The sequence below is a fragment of the Gossypium arboreum genome, chromosome 5 (assembly GCF_025698485.1).
Source record: "Gossypium arboreum isolate Shixiya-1 chromosome 5, ASM2569848v2, whole genome shotgun sequence".
Taxonomy (NCBI): Eukaryota; Viridiplantae; Streptophyta; class Magnoliopsida; order Malvales; family Malvaceae; genus Gossypium; species Gossypium arboreum.
Window position 1 is genome coordinate 8,836,409 of NC_069074.1, and position 21,814 is coordinate 8,858,222.

The 21,814-nt window shown below is 31.2% G+C and overlaps 1 protein-coding gene across 6 annotated transcripts; it reads left to right on the forward strand.

The window, feature by feature from the left end:
- The first annotated feature begins 14,507 nt into the window (after positions 1 to 14,507).
- On the forward strand, positions 14,508 to 21,294 carry LOC108452944 (twinkle homolog protein, chloroplastic/mitochondrial-like). Of its 6 annotated transcripts, XR_008282812.1 has the most exons (6): positions 14,508 to 15,034; positions 15,212 to 15,345; positions 16,410 to 16,520; positions 17,540 to 17,623; positions 18,634 to 18,677; positions 19,490 to 21,294. XR_008282812.1 is itself a non-coding variant. In XM_053027847.1 (5 exons), the coding sequence occupies exons 1-5, from the start codon at positions 14,761 to 14,763 to the stop codon at positions 19,530 to 19,532; spliced, it is 591 nt and encodes a 196-aa protein (XP_052883807.1). In that variant the 5' UTR covers positions 14,508 to 14,760; the 3' UTR covers positions 19,533 to 21,294. The 6 variants fall into 6 exon arrangements, 3 of the variants coding, with proteins under 3 accessions (XP_052883807.1, XP_052883808.1, XP_052883806.1); XR_008282811.1 differs by lacking the exon at positions 18,634 to 18,677 and having other exon boundaries at positions 15,153 to 15,345; XR_001866487.2 differs by lacking the exon at positions 18,634 to 18,677.
- Positions 21,295 to 21,814: the final 520 nt, after the last annotated feature.

Genomic DNA, 21,814 nt, shown 5'->3' on the forward strand with positions numbered 1-21,814 from the left:
GTAGAAATAGAGTTGTGTTGCCTGAAATAAAACTGGTTAAGAGTGTTGGTCCTTTTGTAGACCGGAGCTTTGGCTTAACCAAATATCGATAATGTTGGATTGATGTATTCACAAGTAGTTTAATCAGTGGAATTGCGTTGAGTTGTTCTAATCAAGTGTTCGTGCTTTTTCACCCTACCAACTTCGCTAATTAGTAGCAAAGATAAATTAATTCAATATCTGGATTGTATGAAACTGTGATTACATGTTATTTTATCCCTCTTTTGACAAATCAAATTTTATATAATTCTTTCTCATCCGACAACTATTCATAACTTACAATAATATTTATATCAGAATATGCTCAATTTGGTTACTAATTAAAACTAAAATCTAAATACATTATAAAGTATGTATATTTTAATGCATTATACATAACCAATTTCAATTGGTTGTAATTGATCGTCGTACGAAACAAAGTAAATGCATAAATGCACCCAAAAAAAAAAAAGAGTCTAAATACAAAATTAAATTCATATAATTCTCCGTTGATTTGAATAGCAGGCAGACATGCGTTTTAATATTCCGTGTCTTAAGTGCTTAATTGAGTTATTATGTTTCAAATCAATAGAATTTACATTATGTTTTATGAATTGGATTAATCTTAATTGATTAAGTGAGTCCTTAAATTATTATTTAAGGATTGCTCACGGGCTTATATACACGACTTGTGACAAATGCCCATGTCTACCCCTTTATTTTACATTTTACTCGTAATGTTAATTTTGTACTAGTTGTATCCTTATTTTTAACTAATTTAATAAAAATATCCACAAACATTAATAAAATAACATGTTTTACATATAAAAAGTTTTCTTATTTTATTAAATGATCTACCAAGCACACACATAAATGGGAGCATGTCTAGGGTGAATTCCAAAAAATAAGCATTTGATAAGTTCAAATTATACAAAACATTACTCAATTATAGATATTACTACGATTTTTGTATTATTTTGTTTAATTACACGCAACCTTACCGAATTACATAAATTATTATAACGTTTGTCCAATTACATAAATTATTATTGTTGAGGGATTAATTTTTTTGGAAGAAGTTTTTGATACATTATCCGCTAGAAAGTTGGTGTCATCTTCAATAGTTTAAGGTATTGTTCTTATGCCAGGGTTTTGTCCTCAACCTCTACGAAAACTCGTTGTATGGTTCACTAAGGGAAAACTCGTTGTATGGTTCACTAAGGAAAAACATCGGTTGGTGGAGATAAGACCTGCAAGAACTTGAGGGAGAACTGTTAGTATCGTGCATTATAGCAATCATGGAAAATGTGTGTGAATTCACTTCACCAACCGAGGCATATGTAGCCTTTACCTTGCAACCATGGTACCACTTGGGCTAAATGTTCACGACTTTCTGTGAAGATTGGGGACAAAATCCCAACACGGAGACAATACCTTTCGCTGAAGGGTTTGTCGACTCTCAAGCGGATGATAATTCAAAGACTTTTCCTAAGAAAGAGTTCAACCTCCCCTCAACACGTTCTCATGACCGAGGGAAAGTAACTCCTAAATGAATGTTACATTATTAGGAATGTTAATATATTTTAGCATACTTGATGTGAGAATAGTTCTCTAACCAATTAAATTCTTAGGAAAGTGACTACTTCCATCAATTTTAACTTTACAAATTTACTTATTTTAATTAAATAAAATAACTTGATCTAATTTTTTGTAAGGAAAACAATTTGATGTAATAAATTAATTAAATTCAAATTAATTAGTTGTATTTTCACTAACGCTCAAAATCGTTGATATCTCAATCAAAGTTACAATAAATAATTTCTAGTATAAGTATTGTCGAATAGATAAAGTAAAAAGGTCTCTCGATCTCTCGATAACATTTTTGTCAAAAAATATTATGTGGCACAAGAAAAAGACAAAAACTTATTTCTACATGTCGAGTTGATATATGTCTATATAATTTAAATTTAAAATTTTACCCCATAAAAATAGAAAAAAACATATAATATTAAATTCTTAAGTTATTAACTTATTACCCACCACCAAAAATGAAATTCATTTAATCAAACCTCAAAAAAATTAATTAACTAATAAATAAATAAATATATTGGAGTTAAAAAACTAGTAAATGCATTAGACCAACATGTGTGGACACTTGCGCAATGTTTGATTAGGAGGAATAGAATAACCATTTCCTATTATTCTTGGATGAACAGTGAAACTTGAGTTTGATGCATCGAATGATCTCCTCAACAAAATCCTTTTACTTTCATAATTTTCAGATTTATCAAATTATCATTCAATGGAGGGGATTAGGAGCAGTCTATTCAAGTTTGAGCAATAGAAGTAATAACAAGGTTTTTCTCTACACAATTTCACCCTATATCTTGTTAATCTTACTCATCATTATTTTTCATTCGTTGCATCAATTTTTTGAGTTTGAAGAAAAAAACTAGAACCTAGTTCTGTTTAAACCTGATCATGGATCAAATCAAATAGGCTTAACAAAAAATTGAGAGGATTTGTGTAAAAATATATACCTGAAAAATAGTGTAACACCCCTAACCCGTATCCGCTACCAAAACAGGGTTTCGGAGCATTACTACCATTTGCAGATCATTTAAAAAATTAAAATACTTACCGATTCAATGCATCATATAAAATAAATATATTACCATTCAATCAACAGTTTAGCACTTGTATAAGCATCAAACAACAACATTGTTAGTATACTTGCACATATCTCATATAAATTCAACATTGATATATCTATTTTCTCGACATGTCGCACTTGAGTTTAATAATAGTCTCAATTACATAATTTCATTGTATCAACATATCAAAGATAATCATATATGTACATGTCATGAAACATATCATGCTCTTACCGTTTCTTCACAAGCATATATATCATTCATTTCATTATATCAATATTTTATGCTTCATCATTTCCATATATTTTATGTATATTTATTCTGGTAATAGCTTATATCAAACTTAACATAAATTATATTCCATATACTTATACTGTAACACCCCAAACCCGGCCCAGACGTTATGGTCGGATCCGACATGCCACATCGAAGCGTTCAAAACATTTTAGATTGTTGATCCAGAAAAACCTACTTAGTATTTTAAAAGATAATTTCATTATAGGTTAAAGTGAATGGAAGCTGTACACCAGGTAGGAAACCGGAAAAGAGGAGGTGAGTCTATCGGACTATTTAAGTACCAAGCTCCCTTCGGATCCAATCCTAGACATGCACACCGCCATTGCCACATCTTAACGTCATGTATATTTCTAGGAACCCGATTTGATTAAGTCATTTTTAGGAAAAGTGATTAATTTTGGAAAATACTTTCATTGCGGAAGCTTTGCTTGTTGTCGTGTTATTTTGAAATCAATTGTTGTTTTTTTTTTTTGAAAACGTGCCCTAAAGCTATCCAATTTCAACAGTTAAAATAAGTAATACCTATCTTAGTAATACATATTAAAACCATCAAAAATAATTAAGCGGCCTTATTACATTTAAAAACCCAAACCTCAACGTAAATAATGGGATGTCCAGTTCACCAAAAGAAAACCAAACATTCAGAATAGGTGGCCACTCCGAATTCCCTCACAGCTCCAAGCCCACTATGGTTGGGGATTTCCTGCGTGGATGAAAATAAAAGGGGTGAGTTTGGGGAAACTCGATGTGTAAGGAAAACCCATTCAAAGCCCAAGTCACTCAAGTCTATTGGGCCTAAGCCCATTCAGTAACAAGGGTCTGGACCGAGCCCTTTTCAGATTACAATAAACGGGCCTTAGCCCTTATTCAGATAATGAGATGGCCCATAGGCCCATTTCAAAATACATGCAACATCAATAACATATGCAAGCCCATTTGGGAGACTACTCAACCCACCAACCACTACACTCCACCAGTAGCACCCTACACTCTATGTGGGAATAGCTCAACCCACCCAAATTTAACACTCCACATTTGCGACCTTGCTTTGCTCGATTAACGATAAATTGAGGCAAAGCCTCCAATACGTGGACAAGCCACTTTCATACTTCCTCCGTCAATATCCCAATCCATACATCGATAATAACAACATGGCATGCAGTAAATAACAACATCAAACATGCATTTAGGTCAATTTAACCCTAGGGTATTTGGTAATTTATCTACTAGGGTAAACGTAAATTTTCCATTTTAAAGGTATTTCAGTAATTTATCTATTTTAAGGTTTTTCATGCATATTCTTACTTTTCACATACTAACGAATCACGTCGAGGGTTCTTACCGAATTGGGCAGATTGGCCCATCATTCCAATTTTGGCCCATTAAGCCCAAAAATATCGAGGCACGTAAATCATGCACTTTGTAGTCCAAATTTTGCAGCTTACAAAAACATTAATCGATTTACCTCACGAGCATTCGCTTTTCGCAAATCTACAAAATACCGGTTTTAAGCATTTCGCTTTTCGACTTTTGTCGATCCGGACTAAGAAAGAGGGTGTTAGTTACACACATTTGCGACGATGTCTTGACGAGATCCACACACAAACTGCCTACAATTGGATTACTAACACATTAATCTAACTATTCAAATACGAACTACGTATTAACCCCTTACAATATTCGGCCAACCACACCTACAGATCATAGTAAGCTTATAAGAAATCAATAAGCAACTCATTAACAAATTTTTGTCAATGTTTACTACATAATCATAATTTCACCGCAAGTTTGTCTTCCGAGCAACAATCACTAAATTATTTATAACTGGAGCTACGAAACTCCAAATCAAGTGCCGTTAATTTTCCTAAAAATAGACTCATATATCTTATATCCATAAAATTTTCAGAATTTTTGGTATGGCCAATCAATACCAGATTTTTCTTAAAGTTTCCCATGTTTCACTGTTTGACTAATCTGACCACTCTTCATTTCAAATCAAATTTCTCATTGTACAGAATTCAAAATATGTTCTCGTTTATTTCATTTGAAACTAGACTCAACAAGCTTTAATTGCATAATTTATGCAGCTTCTAACTCATCTCCCACAATTTATGGTGATTTTCCAAAGTCACGTTCTTCTTCTTGTCCCAAGCGATTTATTACCAAATCACTCTTTCACACCTAACTTGCATGCTTGTTATTTAAACATGTATATCACCAATCAATCATCACTATCTATGATTTTACTTAAGTATAATCTCCATTTCATCATTTTAAAGCATAACATGTTAGCCGATTTTTCCCATTAGCATCTAAGGCACATGCATGCTCATTTGTTTGGCTCAACTTCACCTATCTTCCATTTTTCATCAAAAGAACATGAACAACAACCATTTCCTTCATTTTAATTCATGACTAAATGCTCACAACACAACTAAAAACCAAAATATACTTCAAGAGTTAAGGTAGAATCAAGAAAAACTCATGAACATCAAGATAGAAGCAAACTACCATGAACTTACCTTCAATTTTCTTCCCCAAGTGACCGAACATTCAAGAGCTTTCTCCTCTCCTTTCTTTTCTCAAACTTTAGGCTATGATGAACAAAGATGGACAAAACTTTGTTCTTTTCACCCCTTTTTCTTTTAATAAAATTTCATATTTCATCCATTTAATTCTTTGATACAAAAGACATGAAATTCCAATCATGGAACATTTACCTAACCCATTATCAATTTGTATCAATTTGTACCATAAATTATGGATATCAAGTGCACATTTTGTCTACAACAACATAATGGCTGGCCACTTCATGTAAAATGGGAGGTTTGTCATGCAAATCCTCCTATTTTGCACTCCTATTTATTTGGCCACTTTAATTTAGCCTATAGCATTTTCAAACATTTTCACATAGGCCCTATTTCATAATTTCACCCCTTTTTTTCTTATGGAACAAAAATTAACTAAAATTGCCGGGTTCTATCTTAAGCTTGGGCCTTCTAGAGGCCCACTAACATAATTAAACCTATGCCAACATTCACATAATTCCCGAAAGTTGGGGCGTTACATATACTTATTTCGTTTATCCATTTTCATAATTATTTCATACAACGCTTTTGTACATATATTTCCATATGACCAGTTTTTGTAAACATTTCACACAACCATTTCATATAACCATTCGCCATCTAATACATTTTACCTGAATATCAATTGTTCAACAGATGTTATAGCGTCTCCCATCCACGGTCTTATTTATCTTTGACGTGATGCCATAGTGTCTTTCAACTATGGTCTTACTCATTTTCTGTCATGTTGCCATGGTATCTTTCAACCATGGTCTTATTCTTTTCATGTCACGTTGCCATGGTATCTTTCAACCATGGTCTTACACATCTCATATCGAGTTGCCATGGTATCTTTCAACCATGGTCTTACACATTTCATATCAGTTGCCATGGTATCTTTCAACCATGGTCTTACACTGAGTTGCCATGGTATCTTTCAACCATGGTCTTACACATTTCATATCAGAGAGCACACTCCCGCGAACCTCATCCTTACAGTGGGATTACCAATCCAGGCTAAATCCCCTGTAATATAAACTCATAGAGTATTGTCGGGATTACCAGTCCAGGCTAAATCCCCTGCAACGACAATTACTCTAATGAGCTTGGATCTGAATTACCAATCCAGGCTAAATTCAGACCTTAATTCGGATTACCCGTTCGAGCTAAATCCATTTTACACATATTTTTCGGGAGGGCTATATCAAGATAGGATCACCCGTCTGGGCTAGATCCTTTTTACAGTCAATTCCTTTTCAGAGATCCATCGAATTTTCCTTTCATTCAACCGGGATTTCTTCTCCTTTTATCAAATTTATCAATGTTTCATAAATTTTCATACAATGAACATTCAAATCATATTCACATAAATAACTTACAATCTCAAGCATTTAAGAATATAATTCAAGTTACACGAACTTACCTCATTGCTTGTTTATGTTTATAATTTCATTAATCTGATATCTTTTCTTTTCCACGATCAAGTCTCATATTTGAGTCGTCCGGATCTTTATAAATAAATTTGATCATCATTTTCATTCATTTCATATTCTAATGCATTTAATTAATGCTCTAGGCAAAATTACCATTTTGCCCCTAAACTTTTAATTAATGATGATTTCATCCTTAGGGTCAGGAAAATAAAATTCTTGCAATTTAATCATTATTTCCAGCTATTATTCTCATATATATATTGATAACAATCCATGAATTCTATAAAATATCAGAATTTTTCATAATTTCAACACTTTTCAATTTAATCCCTAAAACATGTTTTCCCCGATCTTGAACTAAATTAATAATTTCATTCAATTTTGTCATTTAAATAATAAAATAATCCATTTCATGCAATTTGGTCATTTCTGACATGTTTACAAAATTTCCCATAAAGTTTTACTTTTATTCAATTTAGTCCCTGAGCCTAAAATATGCAAATTAGCCATGCTAGATGAATATTCATACATATTTTTCCTCCTCCTCCTCTCCATTCCACATCCTTAATGTAGATAACACACTTGTAAGTAACATTATCCATAATTTTTATTATTTACTTTTATGAATATTCAAGCTGTCTATCTGCATCATAGTTACTAAATTATTTATATCTGGATCTATAGAACTCAAAATTAATATCCAATAAATTTCTCTGAATCTAGACTCATATATATTCTTACCATAAAAATTTCAGAATTTTTGGTTTAACCAATAAGTACAGTTTATTCTTTAAAGTTACCCCTGTTTCTTTGCATCCGACAGTTCGACCCCTCTTCACTAAAAATTAATTATCTCCTCATACAGGATTCAAATGATGTTCTTGTTTATTTCTCTTAAAATATACTCATTCAGGATTTTATAAATATAAATTTAATCCCTAATTATTTTTATTCAATTTTTATGATTTTTCAAAGTCGAACAGGGGAACCCGAATTCATTCTGACCTTGTCTCACAAAATTCATTATATCTCAAAATTTACAAATCCATTGCTTACACTATTTCTTCTATGAGAAACTATACTCAATAAGATTTAATTAAATATTCTTTTTCATCTTCTAATTCGATTTCTACAATTTATGGTGATTTTTCAAAGTTAGTCTACTGCTGCTGTCCAAACTGTTTTTGTGCAAGCTATTAATTACCATGTTATAACACCCTTATTTTCTTTTTCTACACCATTTCTCATCACTTTCTCTTATTTTCTCTTCACTAACATATCAAAAACAAAGGACCTTATGTAAGAAAACTCTACTATAACATTATTTCCATGCTTTGTCAATAATAACAAACTTAAAAACATATTGAAATCTTGATATACTTACCTTGTTCTATTGATACTAATCTTTAACTTGATTTTCTCTCTCCTCAAGCTTCTATTTCTTGAATCCAACTTGATATTCTAACTCCCCATGCTCTCCTTAACATTTTTGTCTCTTGATAGCTATGGAAATTCATTTGATTTTTGGGTGAAAATGGTGAATTTTTGGTAAAAAGACCAAATTGTAAAGAAAGCAAAATTTTCTTTCTTCCTCTCTTTCTCTCACATTAGTGCATGGGAAAATATGGATGAGAATTTCTCATCTTTCTTTCTTTATATACTAATAAAATAATAATAAAATATCTTATTAAAGTATTAATAAAATAATATTTATCTAATTAAATAATTATAAAATATCAAAATATCTCTAGGATCATTATTACTTTCTAGATTTCTCTCTCTTCCAATTGACCATTTTGCCCTTCATTATCTTTTAAAATTCCATCCTTGAGTCATCATTTAATTTGGTAAAATTACAATTTAGTCCCTCATAGTTCTTCATCTATTCAATTTGGTCCTAATTCATCCATTTTCCTTAGTTTCTAGATCATTCCACTCTTAAATTATTTACACAATTGGTCCTTCAACTTTTTCATATTTACACTTTAACCCCTCAAATTATGAATATTTACTCTTGTGCAACAAAACTTTTCTCACTTTTATAATTTAGTCCTTTCTTGAATTAATATATCATAATATACTTATCAATATTGACATAACTCAAAATTTCCCTTTTTGTCACTTTATTTCCTTATTTTACTATATCAAGGATAATATCTTACTATAAAAATTTTCAAGGTATTACAAATAGATTTGGGCAAAAAACTTTTTTCAGCACAGGCCTAACCCGAATTTAGAAAGGAAAAAAAAACTGCTTTTTTGCTACTATTTTCACTGTTTTTACTTTTGTTTTGGTGTCGCTTCGCTATTATATTAATATTATTTTGTTGTTATTGTTCGAATATCGTATAACTATTATTTTATTGTTAATTTTGCTACTATTTTAGAGGTATTTGCTTGCTAAATTGCACCTATCATAGTCTTATTTAACTATAAATAATTTTTAATTTAATTTCAATATGTTGGGAAACATTTGTTTTAATGTTTTAGTATATTTGACATATTATACTTTTTAAAATTTATTTTTATATAAAAATAATAGTATAAAAAACTTTTAAACGGGTGGGCTTGGTTTGAGTTTTAGCATTTTTGTCCGGATTGGACTTTAACAAAATTTAAGTCCATTTTTTGGTCGAGTTGGGCCTAGAAAACAGGCATAAAATTCTATTGATGTCCAGCGCGAACCCGGCTCATGATCACCTCTAGTTCTGTTGCCTCTTGTTTTTATTTTAATCTAACACATCGTTCTCTTCTCCTCTCCATCAATTTTTAAAAAAAATCAAACCAAATTCCCAATAGTAAACATGTAAAATGAAATTTGAGAGGGAGCTTTCTTATCCATTTTTTAGTATATAACATACAAATAAGGGGGTAGAACACAAGAAAATGAGAAAATAGTTTAAATACGAGACATTTGTTGCAACTGAAATGATGGACAACGACGCCATTGATGGTTGGGGGTTGTAATTGGATTTGAATCATGGAAAGGATTAGATGGAGAAGAATAGTGATTAAAAGAGAGAGAAAATAGTTTGGGGAGAGGAAATGATAAGAGAAAAAAATATATGTAATGAAAACAATGGTGGAAGTCACTATATACACAGGGGCGTAGCCAGGGGGGCTGGCATGGGCCCCGGCCCCCCTAAAATGAAAATTTTTATTTTAGGCCATTGAAATTTTTTAAAAATTTTAAATTAGTAAAGGTAAAATTCCACTTTGCTCCCCCCTAAAATTATAAAAATTCAATTTAATCCTTTATAAATTATAAAAATATTGTAACGGCCTAATTTTCAGTGGTGTCAGAAATGGTGATTTGAGATCACTAAATTTGACAAATAAGATTGAACAAGATAGTAATTTAATATTTATGAGTCAAGTAAGAATTTAGAAGAATTTGTGAAATGGTGAAATTAGTGAATTAAAAGAATTTATTAGGTCAAACAGGTCAAAAATGAGGTATCGAGACCTCAAAGTTGAAAATCGAGCTATAAATATTTTTATAAATATTTATGGAGTGTCATTGAGTTAGTATTAAAGTTTCGTTAGAAAATTTTAACGTTTGGATGGCTAATTAATTAAAAAGGACTAAATTGAAAATAGAGCAAAATTTGTTAAATTGTGAGTAAATAGCTTAAGTATTTAAAAAGATGGATTTAAAGAGCAATTAGACCCAAAGGTTAATGGCTGGACGGTTTGGGTATGAAATAAGCAAGAAAACAATGTGAACAAGGGGCAAAATTGGAAATAGCATAAAAGGTAATAGTTAAATAATGATGTAATTGAAAAATCTAGACATTTCTTCATATTTTCTCAGCTAAAACGCCATAGAAGGTCTGGAGAAAGCTGGTTTTTCATATTTTACATCATGTGAGTTTAATTCTTACTTTTTTTGATAATTTTTATGTTTTTATGACTTTTACAATTAGGTCCACTTGTAGAATTCATTAGTTTTTGATTTTATGGGTGAAATTGGAAGTTACCCTGGATGTATAAGGGAATTTTATGATGAATTATTATGAAATTTAAGTTCTAATTTTATATTAAGGTGGTTTTATTAAGTGATTTTGATAGGAAATGATATTTAGGACCTAATTGTGAAAAAGTTGTGAATTGAAGGTTTCTGTTGAAATTAAGAATATAAAAGGTTTTGAAATAGTTTATAATGATAAAATAAAGTGTTAATTGAGAAAAATTAGTTCAATTGATGGGTGAATTGAGAAGGACTAAATTGTGAAAATTGTAAATTTTGGGGTAAAAGTGCAATTTCGAAATTTGAACAGCATAAATTGTGAAGTGAAATAGAATTGAAATGGATGCTAATGAAGGAATGATTTTATAATTATAGATCAAGAAAACGAATCGAATCGTGGAAAGGAGAAAATTCAAGAATAGTCCACAATTTCTACGACTTTTACAAATTAGTCCAGGTAAGTTCATATGGCAAAGTTCAATGTTTTGATATGAAAATATTATGATTGTTAAAGTATTTTATTGTTGATGAATACTATCAATTTGCATTAACTAATGAATAATGTGTAACTAAAAGTACAAATTAGTAGGAACAATGGATTTGAGTGCTTCTATTCTGTGACCCTGATGAGTTGACGAAACATATGTGACAAGTGTGCCCGTTTAAGACCATAGCTGGGCTATGGCATCGGTGCAATGTGATAATGTGACTCCGTATAAGACCATAGCTGGGCTATGGCATCGGTATAATGTGATAATGTGATTCCGTATAAGACCATGTCTAGGATATGGCTTCGGTATGATATGTGAACCGTGTAAGACCATGGCAAGGCTATGGCTTCGGTGTGTGATGCGTATCAATGTGAAAGTCCATGGTTTACTATGGCAATGTGATAATGAAGCACTCAATTCCCTTGTTGTTCCCTAATTTGACAATGAAGTAAATGAGAAATGGGCCTAAGGGAGTTAAATTGTGAGTTGCCATATGGAAATTATTCCAATGAGTTATTAATGAAATTGTGATTTGGAGGATGAAATAGTTAAACTAATAGATATATGATTGTGTATGATATTTGATATGATTTGTGTTTATATGCCTATGAGCTTACTAAGCTTCAATAAGCTTACTTGTGTGTGTTTAATATTTTATGTAGATTGACTTGAAGTGAAGTGGGTAGATCGGATCAACACAACAGGGCACACTATTCAGATCAATTCGGTAGTTTTTGTTTTATATTTAAAGATTTATATGGCATGTATAGAGTTTGAATGAATTGAAGTAAAGATGTTATAAACTAGTTAACAATATTTGTACTAAAACAGTTTTTGGTAAGTAGCAGTAGTTTGACTTTGAAAAATCACTAAAAATAGTAGAAATGGAATTAAATAATGAATAAATTATGGAATCGAATCTTGATGAGTCTATTTTCATATGGAAGAAGCAAAACAGGTATATGAGCTATATTTTATGAGATGTTTAAATTTTTGTGAAACAGGGCCAGAGCGATTTCTGGATCCCCTGTTCTGACTTTGAAATTCACCATAAATTTTACAAAGATAATTAGAAGTCATACTTTATATGTACAGATTCCTTATTGAGTCTAGTTTTATTAGAGACAAACGGCATAGTCATTGAAGCTCTGTACAGAGAGATATCTGATTCGTAATACACAAAGGTCAGAGTAGTCAAACCCTGAAACAGGGAGATTTTAAATAATAAACTGTACTAATTGGCTTGACCAAAATTCTAGAAAAAATTGGTAAGTAGATATATGAGTATAAATTCAGAGAAAATTTACGGATTTGGATTTCGAGTTTTATAACTCGAGATATGAATTATTTAGCAACTATGACACAGTTGGACAGCTTGTCTGAAAAGTATTATATAAATTATCTAAATTTGATTAAGTGCTCAAATAAGTTTAGTAGTGCCTTGTGCTCGACTCCGGCAACGGTATCGGGTAAGGGGCGTTACAAATATAAACTATAAAAAATTAAAATTTCATCCGTCCCCCCCTAAAAAAATTTTCTGGCTTCGCCTCTCTCTCTCTCTATATATATATTTGTGGATACTCACTAGGAAAAATTAAGATGAAAAAAAAGTTTGGATGATCATTTTGGTTTTGGTGAACACTCGTATAATACGATAAATCTTCACCAAGAACAACAATGGAAGCAATAGAGATTATTGTCAGAATTTAAAAATCACAATATTTTGTGAAAATAGATGAAATAAATATTCATTAGAGCGTAAAAGAAAAATTGCATAGAGAAAATAGAAAGAGAAAACTTAAAAATGAAACAAAATAGATATAAGATAGCATTTAATAATTATTAACTTATATAATGTTTAATAGGTATTAATATTGTATATTAATATGAAGATATATAATTTATATATATTTTATCAAAACATATATATAATTAATAATGAAAATAAATCATTTTGTTAATTATATTTTTATTTTAATAATTTAATTTAATATAAAATATAATACAATTTAAATATTTTTACAATATATTAATAATATATAAAAATATTTTTTATTTCTAAAGGAAAAATTATCATTTGTGATATATTACTTATCTATTCATTGTTATTATTCTATCCTATCAGACAATATAATATTGTTATTAGTTTATTTTACTTTTCTATTCCATTCCTATCGAATAGCTATTCAATAAATCAAATTACGTAATACTATTATTTCTCTAATTTATAGCTTATTCTATTTTAGCAAGCATTAAAATGTTGAATCTCTCTTACCACAGCACCAGAAATAGACGAAGATAAGATCGAAAGTGAAAGTTGAACACACCTACCCCCTTCCATGGCTGCTGAGGAGACTCAAAGAATACTCAACTGCATGACATTCATATTGATTTTGGAAAAAAAGAAAAAAACATTAGCACAATATTTCAGTAGGCAGTTGAAATGGTAGGAAAAATTCATTTGTAAACTTGTTTAACAAAAGGTTTAGTTTTGTATATTGTTATGTCATCCTTGAACATAAGAATATTTGTCAGTGACAGATTTGAGAATAAATTTTGGGAGGACTAGTAAAATTTTTAAAAATTTTAGGAGTTTAATGTTTTTTTTAAAATGAAGGTCTAATAAGAAAATTAAATTTTCTGTGAGATTAAAGAGAATTTTTAAATATTTTAGTGGAACTTAATTAAAATGTATAATAAGAATTTTGTAAAATTTGAGAGGGTTTAATTAAAATTTTCCCGCATCTTATATTTGTCAACGGGGTTCAAATGTTTTTTTTTTTATTTTATTTTAAAGTTGGTCTTTTCTTTTATTTTCATTATTGTTTAGTTAATTAGTCTATTGTTGAGGTTTGGTTAAAGGGCTATTGGTGGTGGGTAAATAAGTTAGCTTGGTAAGAATGTGATTTTGTGTTTTTCTATTTTATTGAAATAATATTTTAAAATTAAATTACATGAACGAATAGAAACTTGACATTTGGAAATAAGGTTTTTTTTTTCTTTACCTATATATGAGGATTTTAGATGGAAAACGTCTTATTTATTGCATTTTCTTGCTTAGTTTTGAAATTGACAACATTAAATTATTCTAATCTTTGGAGAGAGGGACTAGTTTGTTGAATTTTGGATATAGGGGTGACTGAAAAAGTTTATAGATAATCCAATATTATCCGTATGAATAATAGTAACCCATAAAAGAATGCCCCTAATCCTAAGAAAAGCACAAGAACCCCTAAACACTTACTGGAAGAGGGAAAACCAGGCGGGCGGCCAAACTAGCATACGAGTGTTTGTGTAAACATACAGAAAAGATATCACACACACTGAGTGATGCTGCGTCTTCCTTCCCACAATCAACGCCTCCATCTCCTCCTCCGCAATCTCTCCTCTTTTGCATCCAAAACTACCATTTTCAAGACCTCCAAACACTTCATCCCTTCCCATCTGCTGCCTCAAACCCTTTCTCCTGAACACTTCTCCACCCCCTCTAAACGCCTCCTTCCCTCTCTTTCTTCCAAACCCATCCCCAAAAACCGTTCTTTCTGGCTCAGGACTAATGGGTTTTCTTCTCTTACTTCTCCCAGTGTTTCTTCTCCCTCTCCAGGTATTTTTTATTTTCTGTAGGGAAAAAAGGTTGTTGCTTGATTGTTTATTTTTTTTCTTAAAAAAGCCAAATAAGAGAAGAGGTATTTATGTGTTTATGCGTGCTGACACTTATATAGGTGCATTAAATTGTACTTACTGGAAGGCTTACCAGAATTCCTTTTTGTTTATTTCTAAGCTTATTCTCAAGACTTGGAAGACCAGCCCTCGGATACGTCTAGCTTACAGATTCTGAAGCATAAACTAAAGCAGCTTGGCATCGATATTACTGAGTGTGTTACTGGGCGTGAAAACCACTTAATGTGTCCCTCGGTATTTTCTTTTAACAATATTGATAGCTTTGCTGCATTTCCGCATTAGTTTAATTAAGTTTTGTCAATCTAATTGAGCTAGTTTTCTATTACACAGTGCCATTTCTTGGTAGTTGTAATCCAGATGATAGGTCAGAGATGCCAGACTATAAATGCCTTAATCAAAATTTTGCCTCTGATGGATATTTGATTCTTTTTAGAAAAGATGTGCTTAGAAACCAGGCAAAACATGCAAATATTATGGTCAATTTGAATGTAAATAAAAGTTTTTGGTAAATAGAGCTAATTGAAGAGTCAAAACTATTGACAGACATTAGTTGCACTTCAGCAACGGTAGTAATGGGCAGTTATGCCTTTCAACATGTAATGCTCATTGAATATTCATAGATAGATGGATTCTTTCTTTTGAGAAGTTAAAAGTTTTTTTATTTATTTAAATAGACGATTTATTAGTCTTTCTGAAAATGCTGGAAGAAAACAAAGCATTTAAAACAAATTGCTGACAGGTTTGTTACACATGGAATTAGTCAGCTCAAGGAATTTCCTACAGGAATATATTATTGTGAGCATAAATGAGTTCCCTGTTAAACTAGAAGATAAAATAACTTCAAAGCTTTTTGGTATTTATTATTATGGTAGATGGTCTTTTAAACATCTTTTTACAAAAGAAAAATCTTTGCTACAAGTTAAAAAGGATAAACCTTTTAAACAAGGTGATAATAAAAGAAGAAAAAGAAAAAGAAAAAAACCAAGAAAAAAAATAGAAATAGACAATGTACCCATGATATATCTACTGAAACAAGGTGATCAACTAATGTTTGTAACAATATTATAAATGCTGGCTGAAGAAAGTAGAAGTAATTAAGAGATATGTCACTCTTTATATCCTGTCTGTCCAAGAAAATTTACATCCTACAGCCATTTCCAACTTAGTAATTTGCCTTATCAAAATATGTTCCTGCATGAAAATCTTCAGATGGCTAAGTTTGTTTCAGTTGTTTTTTTTAGCAGTTTTTATATGTCTATATGAAATATAAGTGTCTCTCTATTGCCCTTTGGTTTTAGGCCGTTGCAGATCGCAAGCCATAGATTGAAAATCTTGGTCGAGTTAATAAAGTTAAGGTCAGAAGGCAAATCACAGTGGAGAGTTTGCAATTAGAACCACTTTGTAATCAGGTTGCTAAATTTCTCCTTTTTCTATATTTTGTTCACTGTGGTTATATTGATTTAGATGTCAGTAACGTGTTTCCTCCATCTTAAATGCAGTTAGGCTTGTAGGTTTTTCATTCAGCATTTAAGCCTGTTTATTCCTAGTGCAGAGTAATAGATTTTTTTTTTTTTGTGGTGCTGTTGAGTTTATTCTTACAATCCCTTTATCAATACAAATTTTCCAATAGTTAGATGTACCTAAAATAGCTAGTTTATTTTTCATTTTGTTTTTCTTAAATGCCTTTTGAGCTTTTCATGAAGAAACAAATTACAACAAATTTTACTTTCAACTACTTTGCTTACCGTATGAACTCCACGTGTCATATGTTTACTGCACATGTGAGTTGCATTTCTCAATCTAAAGACAATGTTTATGTTAAGATTAAGTTGGTAAAAGACCTGTTAAACCTGTGTATCACAAGTCCTGCTATTGTCATTTTTTTTTCTGAAGAACTGTGGTTGGGAGGATAAGAGAAGAGTAGATATGATGTACCTAAGCCATAAACCCTCTACCCTGTATAATCTCAAACAGAATTTGAAGAAGAAATAGGAAACATTGCTCTTGCCCCGTCATCGTTCACTTGCCAAGTGTGATATTTTACAGTACTGCTTAAATATAAATTTGTGCAAATTGGCCTACCAGTTGTGTGTCTGTTTATGTCAAGCCGTCACTCTATTGGAACGTAGAGCACTAGACCTCTGAATCTTCATTCTATCCATCAATTATCACAAAAGCTGAATGTTTTTCAACGTTGTTTAAATTCATAAATGAAACTGAAAATGTTGATATGTGTTGCTTGAATTCAAAATGCTAATGTTCAGTTGTGTTGTAAGATAAACTTCCTGGTTTACTTGTCAGCATTCTTTCATCTGGTTTAAGTTCCAATTTAGCGAATTGTGATTCTTTGACTGGGTTATCCATGTACAATTAATTGCTACAATGCATGAACCTTAGTTAATACATATACTTTTTGCTCTTGTTTCAGATCACTTCTAATTTCGCAGAGCGAATGATATCTGCAGAAACGCTAAAGAGAAATGCTATAATGCATAAAAAGAGCCGTGATAAGGTAATTATCAATCTTTTTACTTGTTAAGTATAAGTTTAGGGTGCTGATTACATGGAGTAAGTCTTAAATTTTAGCTTTCAGTGTGCTTTTGAGATAGATTCAGTGCAGGAAGTACTTTTGTTGCATACCCTATGATTGTCCCAAAGTCCACCCTTCTGGGTAATTTCAGGTTTACTTCCATGAAAAAAGTACGATTTGAACACATTGATTGGTTTAAAAAGGGTCAAATTTTGCTATTAGACCTTGTACTTTGTGTAAGTTGTGTATTTAGTACCTGTCCTTTAATTTGATCAATTTTAGTCCTAACCCAATGGTAGCAATTAAATCTGTTTGGTTAAATTATGTCATTAGTCCCATATTATGCGTAAAATTTATAAATTTAGTCCATGTTCATCAATTAGATCATTCTTAGTGGCTATATTTTTTGAATTTCAAAGTTTCACTCTTAATACAAACGACAGTTGTTAAATCTTTTCACTGATTTTTTGTGAGTAATATATGAAAATAACAAAACAAACATAACATTACACATGCGATAATATGTTTGACACATCAAAATTTTAAAATAATAGAACTTAGCTTAATGAATTTAATAGCTAAAAGTACAGGGACTGAAAATGACAAAATTAAAGTACAAGTACTAAATCCAAGACTTACGCAAAGTACAGGGTCTAATAGCAGAATTTAACCATTAAAAACAGTACTGGTGGTTAGGTTTCTTCTTCTGCTAGTCTTCTGGCATCCTTCTTGCTTCATGATCTCGAGAATAGGCCTCATATTTTTTTATTAACATTTAGATAATGATGAATGTCCGTTGTTATGAGGAGTGATGTGAAGATATGATTCCAACTGATGCAGGAGAGATTTGGGGAAATGTTAAACTACTTAGATTTTATGGTCAGTTATGAGTAGAAATTGGGTATTATTGGGGTTTATTTAGTGATAATGCCATAATGGTTGAATTAGATTTGATTTGATTGAGGTTTGACAAAAAAAAGTTTGATTTGAAGAGACAAAGTTGCTGGAAACTCTGGTGGCAACAGGAAGATCATAGGTTAGTTTCTGACTTGATGGGTTTGGCTGGTGTGTATTCATATGTGAATATGGGATTATTGGTTAACCATTATCATGAAATTATAAAAAGAAATATGATTTAGATTGCAAAGAAGGGAAAAATTAGTCTCAAAGAAGACTTTCAGGTGCTATGAACTGCTACTTGCGAATGATGTTGCAAAACAGAGGGAGTAGTAGACAATGCTGCAAACAATTCATTTTTGTAAACCAAATAATTTAATACTTTATTAAACTAAAGCTTGATATTATTAAGAGAACACAGGTAGTTACAATGATTGCTAGATTCATTCTTATACATCTCAAAACTATTGTTTTATTGGAGACTAAACAGTACATAAGAAAATAACCAACTTGGACTCCTAAAAACCTAACTCCTAGAAGCTCTTAGCATAATCTAAATACAAGAAAACTTGATTCCATGGGGCATGATTTTCGAAATTGATGGTTCTTCCTCTCTATATGGAAATAATTGGTATTACAAAGTGAAATCTAAATCTTTAATAGCGACATTATAAAGCAAAGATCCGTCTGTGGCAGCTAATGAAGCCTTTGGTATGTTGGCTGGTCTACCTTACATTGTTAGTTGCTCAAGACCGTGTTCTTTTTTTATCGTAGTGGACATTTTTGGGAGGGTTTATTTATTTTACTATAAGTAACTAATTTTTCATATTAATAAGGTTAAGGTTTTAAGATTTAAAGGTTAATGTTTCAATTTTTTTTTTCTTAATGTAATCAATGCACAACAATTGCTATATTTTTTTTTAGCTAATTACTCTTAAAATTTGTTGACAGATTGTTATTGCATTCACTTATTGGCGTAAAGGAGAACTTGTAAGTTGCAAGTATCGTGATGCTAATAAGCGGTTTTGGCAGGTTTTTGTGAAATGTTTTTCCCTGTTTATATTGTTTATATAGTATGTTCACTTGGAATTTAAATTCATTATCCCATAGACAGCCATAATGAACATTGTCGAAACCCGTTTTTTTCAAAAAAAAGGGGTTTCGACAGCTTGGCGACTCCATTGGGGACTCCGAGAGAGTCAAGCCGTAAATTGATTAATTTATGTCTTTTCGTTTAAAATTAAAAATTTGATTTAAAATACGATTCTTTAATTGCATTTTATCTGTTATCTTCGTGATCTTGGTCATGATACTTGCTTTGTTGGTTCGAGTCTTTAAATATTTTTCCATATTGCATTACATAATCGCTCGGTCCTACTCTTTAAGTGGAAGTGAGAAACTAGTCCTTCTTAAGGTTTTCACCTCCGTATAGGATAATAGATCGCTTCCGGGATATATTTATACTTATGTCTTCGTGAGATTTTTATCTCCGTATAGTGATAAGGACATGTATTCCCTTAAACCGAACTCGATCCATATGAGCCTATAATGGGTAAGGATCGAGAAATCTACTAGTTTAAGTATTCTGTCTTTTGAACCAAATAGGTGTTCTGCTTGTTATTTCTTACTTACTTTAATTTTATATGAATTGTACTGACATGTGTTGTTTTGCTTATGATTGCATAACATTTCATTATAAGAAAAGATGTCGATTTAAGTTCGATTACTAAATAAAGAGCTTGTTATCTCCCAGAGCTCGGGAGAGAAGCGTTAGTATCGCGTACAATAACAATCATGAAAAATGTGTGCACCTATTTTATAACTCTAAAATCTAGAGTTATTTCTAGCACTTTTTAACATATAAATTATGTAAATTCTGGGTTGTTGATAACACTTTTTTTGGTAGTTTTTATCTGTTATATAAATTTAATATTGTAAAAATGTGTTATTTTAATTAATTTTATGCTAAATACGTTGAGGGAATAAATGGACTCATTGGGAAAAGACAGCAGGAAGTCGAGTGCTGGGTTGATATGTTTATATCTCTGGAAGCCCCAAAAATGTTTATTGGGCTTTGGAATCCATTTGGGCTCAACTCTAAAGGAAAAATAACACCTTGGACAGCCCACTAAGGAGATGGAGGCACAAACCATCCACAAGGTGGCCCAAGCCGTCCATCCAAAGGTAAAATAGTTCGCAAGACCCTTTCTTCAGTGACGACAACTACCAGTGGAGGGGGACGGCATCTTCCTCCTCCAAAAAAAAACAAATTCATCCACTCTTCTTCCACTACTCAAGGGTCGGCCACACAAGTGAGATTTTCAAGGGATTCCCATGATATTATTAGTATGGGATGTTGGGGCTACTCCACTATAAATAGGACATCCATCCCTCATTCATCCCATATCTGGATTTTCTTCCCACTTCTTGAGCACTACACTTGAGAGAAGAAACATAAGTTTTAGAGAAGCAAAGCAGGAAGGTTTTGAGAGTTGTCAGAATCCGAATTGAGAGAATATTTTTGCAACGAAGCAAAGGAGGAGCAACACTAATCAAAGAAGTAGACAATATAGGCTTCTAATTTGTTTCTTCTATTCTTTTACTTTTGTTCAAGTATTGCAATTTATTCTTTTGCTTTCAATTCAATGTTTATGGCTTAATTTTGTTGAAGTTAGGTTAATTGTATTAATGTTGTTCTGGGCATTATTTTGTTTACCAATTCAAATAAAATCATGCTCATATTTGCTCCTGCATAATTAATATTGAAAAACATTTGAGCTACTTATTTAATCTGAACAATATGATAATTAAGAGACAATATTTAAATAGTGAATGTTTGATTTCTCAAAAATTAAATAAGTAATGGTATTTAACAGTATTGTTACCTCATGAAATATGCAAATTGCTCATATAAATATACTAAAGAGAATGTTGAAATTTTGATTTTATCACTTCTTATTCTGGGTTAATAAATAACCAATTTGCCAGTGAATTGATGTAACATTGTTAACGATGGTTTTAATATTTTTAAATTAAGGAAAGTAATTAATCTAGCTCATTCATGTAATATTAATTTAATCTTGTGTTTTGTTGATTTGTATTCTATGTTATTTGCTTTCATTTCTCATTGTGCATTTAGGGATTTTAAATTAGGTAAATTATTTACTAAATTCGTTTTATTTATTTTCATCACCAACTTGTTATTTAATAATTTAATTTTTTTCTTTCATAAACAATGCCTATAGAAAACTGTACTCGTTACTCACTAGTGACGAT